This window comes from Pinus tabuliformis, chromosome 5_2, assembly GCF_031772625.1.
Source record: "Pinus tabuliformis cultivar Carrire ecotype Pingquan chromosome 5_2, CPIR1, whole genome shotgun sequence".
In the NCBI taxonomy this organism is placed as follows: Eukaryota; Viridiplantae; Streptophyta; class Pinopsida; order Pinales; family Pinaceae; genus Pinus; species Pinus tabuliformis.
In genome coordinates this window covers 190,144,854-190,153,523 of record NC_142306.1, presented here as the reverse complement: position 1 = coordinate 190,153,523, position 8,670 = coordinate 190,144,854, and the positions used below count along the sequence as shown (strand labels likewise).

At 32.4% G+C, this 8,670-nt stretch overlaps 1 protein-coding gene across 1 annotated transcript; it reads right to left on the bottom strand.

Moving 5' to 3' along the window:
• Positions 1 to 6,165: 6,165 nt before the first annotated feature.
• Positions 6,166 to 8,007, bottom strand: LOC149158203 (omega-hydroxypalmitate O-feruloyl transferase-like). The gene is made up of 2 exons (XM_089433912.1): positions 7,864 to 8,007; positions 6,166 to 7,110 (listed from the first exon to the last, which is right to left on the bottom strand). Exons 1-2 carry the CDS (start codon positions 8,005 to 8,007, stop codon positions 6,166 to 6,168), a joined length of 1,089 nt encoding a protein of 362 aa, XP_089290038.1.
• Between the last annotated feature and the right edge of the window lie 663 nt (positions 8,008 to 8,670).

The window sequence follows — 8,670 nt, the reverse complement described above, 5'->3', positions numbered from 1 at the left end:
TACTTAATTAGAGTTTTAGGTCTCAGTTTCTTTGTGGCCAAACAATATATCGAGCATAATGTTACAGTTGTACTATATATAGATTTTTTACAGACTTTACGGCTCGTCGAAATCCATAGATTTTTCAAGGACGTTTTTACAGACCTTACGGCTCGTTGAATGCGTCCTCACTATCGCCATGGCACGTTGATTCATTCCTTCTATTGAGGGTAACCTAACCATCTCTTCTACCAAGGTTAAATGATCTTCAGTTCGGCTAGGTTATCAAATGAAAAGCAGGCGGTTCTTTGGCTTTGATAATGCTGGACTGCTGTATTTGATCAAATAATTACTCATGCCTTGAAAATGTATATGGTGTTTGTGAGGTCGTATTGAAACAGGGAGACATGATGAGAACCACCCGGGTGTGAAAGGGACACAAAGTTTTTGAGACTTAATCAATTAATTGATTCAATAAAGAAAGAGACTATGCATGAAATTGTTTCCTCTAGTCTTCTATTCTTGTCCTGAGACATCATTGAATTAAATATTTCAAAATTTAAAATCTCAGCTCAGCACACAAGCAGCATAGACATGAAGTCGCACAGAGATTGTGGACAAGAATGGCCCACAAAAACCACATTTGCATAACTTTCAAACTTTTAAAATATTTTAAAATTTAAAATCTCAGCTCAGCACACAACAAGCATAGACATGAAGGCGCACAGGGAGTGTTGACAATAATGGCCCACAAAAACCACATTTGCATAAGTTCCCGTGAGGATCATTATAATTTGAACTTGGATAATAAAAAGAACTTGGACAAACATTTTTTAAACACCTAAACCTCCGAGATTGATAAAGTGCAGAATTTCGCTTACTCCTGAAATTTTATAGGCCGAATATTTACATCATTTCAAAAGAGTTTGAAGCTGTGCCAAATTTTTGATTTAATATCTATATAATGTAGAACGCAAGGGGAGATCAGTTTAAATTTCATCACGGCCCGACATCCTTTCTGTGGCTAGGTATGTTGAGGGTTAGGTTGGTTGGTGGGTTGATTTGTTGTTTTTTTTGTTTTTTGTTTTTTAAAATATGAATAATGGATGTCATAAATCTATATATTATTTAATTTATATATATAGATATATAATTTATTTTTTGTATGGACGGTTCAATAAGATTTCAGTAATAATGAAGAAAGCCATTTCACATTAGAGTAATGACAAATCTAGTTAAGAAAACAAATTTAGGTAAGAAATTGTGCACCTTTCTTAGGGGATAGAAGCAGAGAGAAGCCCCTTCAAATCCTTCCAGTAATCCTTCAACAATTCCAACAACTAAATCACTAAGAAAGGGTTTCTCCAATGCATCTCCACGAAACCTGAAAAAATATTAGGTAGACAAAAGGAAGGTTATGAAAGATTTTTGACTTTTTTAGCAATAGAAGCCGAGAGAAGACCTTCAAATCTTTAGAGTAATCCTTCCAGCATTCGTAATCCTTCAACAATTCCAACAACCCAAGTGCTAACAAAGAAGTGCATGCATCCATGGAGCCTTTGATTATAATAGATAGAATGGTAATGAATAATAAGTACAATAAATATTTAATGACAATTTGAAATGCTCAAGATGGAGTGGCGTTATTATTCTATTATTGCTCAAAGTTACAATCCGGCATGGAGTGGAAAGTTATTCTATTATTCCTCCATGTTACAATCAAGGTTACAATGGGGCATGGAGTGGAGAGTTATTCTATTATTCCTCCACATTACAATCAGAGATGGAGTCACGGAGTTATTATTAAGAGCATGAATGGTGAAATTGATGAAAACCTATTTTTTGGTAACCTATCTCTATGCTTGCAGGACTGCCTCTATAAGTAAGTCTTTCGCCTCTATAAGTAAGTCTTTCACACGCCTATCAATGCTATAGTTTCCACTCAAATGCTTACCAATAACCCATCCCCCTCTATTCTATTGCCTGTTCCCAGTTCAAACATTTCCTATCTATATTTGTCTGTCCCCGATTCCTATCCCCCTATCCCCCTTTATTGCATGCTCCCTCCCCAGGCCTTGCATCTCCTATTGGCCCGCCCTTGGCCCGCATCCCCAATTATTTCCCCATCATCCCATATTTCTGCATCAAGTCTCAGATGAGTTATTTACAACTCCATCCCCCTTCCCCTCCCTCCACTAAAGTGGTGAAGAGAACTATCCGGTAAACTATGCTTTCTACCGTCCAAATAATCGGATGGAAACATATTCTATAAGTAACATGCTATAGTGTACCTTTCTTCCATTGCGGATTGGATTAAATCACATAAATTACAAAGTAACATATAAAATCATTATATATTAAAACAATGTTTTATATTAAATCATTTTATATTATATTAAATTACAAATTATCATATAAAGGTAATGTACATTGAACTACACAATATTGTATTGATTACAAATTATTATGTAAAAGTAATGTATGTTAAACTACACATTATTGTATTGATGAGGGTTTAAAGACTAAAAAGGGATTCTATTAAAATGATTTGGAACCATTATAGGTTAAAGCAATGTTTTGTATTAAAATCAATGTCCATTAAAACATTGTATTTGTTTATAAAATCAATGTATATTAAATTAAAAATTATTATTATCAAATCAATGTATATCAAATTCCACATTATTTTTTTATAACTAAAAAATTATGAAACCACCTTAATAAAAAAAATTAACACCTTATTATAAATTTTGAAATTGCAATATATTAGATTACAAATTTTGAAATAATAAAATTAAACCTATGTTTTGTATTAAAATCAATGTCCATTAAAACATTGTATTTTTTTATAAAACCAATGTATATTAAATTAAAAATTATTATTATCAAATCAATGTATATCCAGGATAAAATCACTAATTTAGATGAATATGGCTTAGATTTATTATGTGTAAGTCCCTAATTTAAATGAATATGGCTTAGATTTATTATGTGTAAATACTCATCTCAAATTTATAAATATTTTCAATTTAGAATATTAGAATTAAACAAACTATATTAAAATGTTTTACTATGATTTTTCTATGCCAAAAATGCTTTTATATGATCCTTCAAAGAGAATTATAGTATCCTTCAAAGAGAATTTCAGCCAGCTAGGCTTTATCTCATCCTTACTTCGACTTTGGTTCTAAACAATCTTGACTATTAGAGCTTTCAAAAACCTAAAACAATGTGATGTAATATGGCATCTCAAATTTATGTTGTAATGACTTACTTCTTTGCATTCAAATATATCGTTATAACTGCAATTTATAATTATTTTTGTAAAGGAGCGTGGAAATTTAAAATTTAAACAAATTAAAATTTTTTAAGTGGATTAAACAAATTAAAATTTCTTTAGCATGTAATGCAATTAGTTAACTATGAAATAGGTGAGAGAATTAGTAACGTATAGGCAACCACTCAGTTTAGCTAATAGATTAGAAAAAAACACTTGACAAATGGTTGAAGAGTCATAAGTTTAAGAATGTGAATAGACATACATTTTCGAATCAATGCTCGTTTGAATATATATTTTATAATTTTTTTATACATTTCTCACTAATGAACATGCTTGGTTATCAACAAGAGGTACAGTAAACTTTTAATCATTTTTTGTAAAAAATTAATTTAACTATGTTTTAAACATGTCATTTAGACATGCAAGTAACTTAGTGGTGTGACTTCTATCCATTGATATAGTGGTAACCACGAGAATACACTTACATCTTTCAATTTAGGCCATCCAATCAAAAAAAATTAAGAAAATGATTAAAGTGCCCAACTCCAACTCCAATAAGAGAGAAGCCTATCAAAGTAATAACAATAAACCCCAAAACATGGCATAGAAAACTTACCGATCATATTGCTATTAGTGATCTCCATCGATTGGAGATCACGAATAGTTTTGACCTGACAATCGTTTCATGATGAAACAACTCTCTACCGATAAAGCTTGCATTATGCTATCTGGCGGAATTTCCACCTCCATTTGATAATTGTGATTCAATATAAAAGTTCCATTACTGCAATTCTTCTGCAACTATTTCTTGGATAATTAATATGGCTTTTCTTTTGGGATAAGTGCAAGGGGCATCTCGCTTGATAATTTTTTAATCAATGCTCACCTTTCGTGCTTTTCAATGCTTCTCCTTCAGTATTATTTTTGTTCGCCATCGTTCGTTTCATTCAGGCCCTGTTGGATCTCCAGGCGACTATAAGTCCAATTCGACGAAAAACTGAAAAACCGTTCCTTCATATAGAAATCGTTGCAGTTAATTTATGATTGTTTGCTGAATAAAGTTTGCTTGTGATGGATTTGGATAATCCACACAGGCTATGCTTTTCTTTGTTCGTGTGCTGCTCACATTCTTTTCATGAAGTAGGTATCGCGATTACTCTCACAGAACTGTATCCCGCAGCCCATGAGACTTCTAGTGTCGAAGGCATACGAGGTTTTACATAAAAGTATTTTTCAGTACAAGTCTTCAGCTAGATATTAGATTGTTTGTCTATCTTCAATTTAGTATTCGAAGCATGATAGCCTTGAAAGAAATATCAGGGATATTATTATTATTATTCAGTTTTTTTTTTTTTTTTTTCATTTATGTTTTAAAAGTATCGAATCATGATACTTTTGTTTTATAGATCATAAGTATAAATAGTCGAGGGGTTAATTTAAGTTGTTGTGTTTAATGATTTTAGATATTTTGGTACTTCTATGTAAGTGTATTTTACTAAGTCATCTAGTTTGTGTTACAGTTTGATGACTTTGAAATCAGAGAAAAATAGATAATTGAAATTTTGAAAATAAAATTAGGCAACATGCTAAATTATTTTTGAAACTATATATTGATTGTTATATTCTTTTATATATAATATTATCAGTTTTTTTTTCTCCATTTATGTTTTAAAAGTATCGAAGCATGATATTTTTGTTTTATAGATCATTAGTATAAATAGTCGAAGGGTTAATTTAAGTTGTTTTTAATGTTCTTAGACATTTTGGTAGTTTTATGTAAGTGTATGTTACTAAGTCATCTAGTTTGCGTTAGTGTTAGATTTTGATAACTTACAAATCAGACAAAAATTAAATAATTGAAATTTTGAAAATAAAATTAGGTAGTAAATTCAAGATTAAAAAAAATTGAAAATATATATTGATTGTTCTATTTTTATGTATAATGTTATTAATGGTTGTAATTTTCTTTTTTATAGATAATATGAAGATATAAATTTATTTTTAGATATTATTTATATATATAATAATAATAATAACAAAATTGGATTCAATTATTAAGATATTTTTGGAGTGATTGGTTAGATTTTATGATTGAGTTATTAAGAAGTAATTTTTTTAATAATTTTTTCTAATATAAATATTTTGTAAATTTAATGATCACAATCTAACTATAAAAAAAACTAATGATAACAAAATTTCAACTCTATATCTCTAACTACCACAATTTAATGAAAATAAAACTATTAATAATTAAAATAACATTAGAATTCTGAAAACCTATTAAACTCTCACTATGAAAATTGCTAAAAACAAAATCAATCTACTTTTTAATATAAACATAATTTTTAATGATGGTACCATCTCTATTTTTAGTTAGTATTAGTGTTTAATGTTCACATTCACTTGAATTCATTTCTTTAGAAAAGTATTTAACTCGTTACTATATGAATTAGAATAAAGACCCGATCCAAATAACTTCTCTCAGATACAATCTCTAAAATGAAACGTGACTCTCAGATACAATCTCTAAAATGAAACATCACTTTTAATGTGCTTCCGCTGAGTTTTTATAACATTTTTGTTTAATGTGCTTTTACCAAGTTTTTATAACATTCCCGTTTATGTTGTTAAAGTGACGAGTGTCATATTTTTGTATCCGTTGTGTTTATGTTCTAGAGCTTATAAATTTGCATGGACAAACAACATGATCAAAGGCACAATTTGGGAGAACAGTTGCTATGGAGTCGTTAAACTCGCCTGTTATATTATCGCTAAAACTAAAAAAAAAAAGTCAACTTCCATGGGTTCCCAAGAAAATATTGAAATAAGTAGCATCGAAGATCTTGAACCTAAACCTAATCATGTTGTGCAACTATCCATTGGAGGTAACATTCCAGAGCGTCTCTTCACGTTGAGTTGGTGGTATCACTTTCATGGATGATCAACTCTGCAAATTTTGGCATTACAGACATGGGGAGCGAAAGAAGCAGAACCAACCCTCCTCCATTAACACCATCATCATGACATGGGTGAGAAGGCAGGAAAATAATTTCCCGTATGTCTTCTACTCCGACTGGACCAACATGGAATGGCTTTCCCCATCCAAAATCTGCATCGTTCAGAGGAAAGCGACACCACGACGAAGCATTGAGCACGTCAACTCCTTCATTCTCTGATCTCGGAGGCTTCTTCCCTTCCAAATAATCAATGGCAGATCTCACGAACTTATCAGTGATTGAGTTCCTGGCGTCCATTATCAATCTTGCAGCATAACAAAGTGGGTATTCCACAAGATGCCTAGCTCTTGAAGCCGCACATGCATCTGTGAAAGCATTTCCATAATAGGAACATGGCAGCCGTGGATCGATCCTGGCACGTATGTCCACAGCAAAAATTAATTTGACAGACCTCGACGACCCAGAAAAACCAAGGGCCCTAGTCCTACATCTCCATACATGGGCCCCCACGGCTTCAAATGTTGTTATGAAATGAAGAGATGAGTCTTCTGTCAGTATTGGTTGCTTCAGAGCTTTCACCGCTTCTTCCGAAATATGGAAGTAATCGGTTGTTATTCTTTCTGATTGGAATTGAACAAAGATTGACAACTCATAGTCTTGGGAGTGCTCGTCTAGCAGTGAGAATTCAGGGTGATGGTGATCTATCCATGGAAGAGTTCGGGGCTTGAGAATGGATTTGTCCAGGTAGGGTTTGATTCTGGAAATATGGGTGGCTTCTCCAGATCGTGCAATCTCTTCCCATGCATTAACAAATTGTATGGCTGCGTTCCCGTCTGCAATGCAGTGGGATAGACTGATTCCTACCACATGTCCTAAACAACTCAGTCTGGTAACCTGCATGCATAAGCATTCTAAAATATAACAGCTAATGTAATGCATGCGTAAAGCTTATTAATAGTAAGAGCCTATTACAACAATAATGGACAAGAGATGCTAGTAGAATAACCTACTGCCCATGTTTCTTAATTTTTAGAATCTGCAATATAAAGATGATGGTCTATGGTCTATTGGATTTAAATTTATATTAGCAAAATTATATAAATAAATAAATGTGGATGATATAAATTTTAGGTTTCAATTTATTTGAATGTATAATAACACGGTCTTATATTTAAATATTTATTTAGCAGATATTATTAACACGAAAGGATTATATAAACAATTGACTCAATATATTTAATATTTTAATTTTATTTAACCATATATATATTAAAAAATAAATTTAATAATAAATCAAATAAATATAAATCTATTTATATTTACTCTATATTCCATAAAAAAAAATTATATTAACTTTATATTTCATAAAATCTAAAACATCTACTTAAAACTCATACAAACAAATAAACTTTTATTAGAAATAAAAAAAATAAAGGAGTAGTCTAGCGGGCCGGGGGAATTGCTTGGTTTCCATTCCCGCTCGGAAAAACCTCCTCCGACCCCAACTATTAGATTCTGTCAAGCTCAGAATCTACCACGATTCGATCAGGTCACATCTCCCCCGTCCAGCCGACTACTCCGGTCGCTCATCATTAATGTAGCAATGAGGGTGGCGGGTCTCCTTACCATTTGAATTCAAACACTCACCAAAAACTGAACCACACCCCTGCTTCCAGAACTGATCGTGCCCCTGGTTCCAGAGCTCATCGTCGTCCAAAACTGCTCCACCTCCCTGCGCCTCCAGCTTCGCTCCAGCTCCACCTCCCTACGCCTCCATCTTCCAAAACTCATCGCGCTTAGAACTGCTCCACCTCCCTGCACCTCTAAGTCCTTTAAGTAACAATCTGCTATCGATATGAACAACTTCTAATCACAGATATCATCAACAATAGATGAATGGTTCATTGATATCAATAGTCTATCCAATGAATAGTTGTACTAATCTGATTAATAGATGAACCAATGAACCATTGTACTTAGTGTCTCTTCAAAGCAGGGGACAAATGTACATTGAGTTTCATCTTATTAAGTGTTGATCAGTAAAACCCTTTGAGTCTTTTAGCTGCAAAATTGTTTGACCAAAAAAGTCATGTTATCGTCGCCGGAATGCTAACACTCCAAAAATATTTTTCATAGTGATCGATATCAGGACACTTCAAAGAAAATCTTTTGTTACACATTGGACTTCCTACAATTGATATATCAAAGTTAAAATTTTTAAAGATACACCAAATTCAATATTTATGTGAACAAAAACAATACACAGGCATTAGAAACAAACAATCGTAACTACTGAAATCCAACAAAGAAACCAACAAGAAAAGTTGCAAGTTAACTTTCTTTTCATCTCTTTGAGCATATCTTCCAATCCTTCTCCCTCTGATCCAAGCATTTCCAACGGCCTCTGAAATAAATTCAGGTCTCGAGGGAGTCAAATCAAAATCTTGCACTGCC

Coding starts and splice junctions, on each gene's coding strand:
- LOC149158203 (XM_089433912.1), bottom strand. CDS start 8,007: ATGAGTTTTGGAAGATGGAGGCGTAGGGAGGTGGAGCTGGAGCGAAGC. Junction 7,111..7,863: donor GGGGTGTGGTTCAGTTTTTG/GTGAGTGTTTGA, acceptor TTATGCATGCAG/GTTACCAGACTGAGTTGTTT.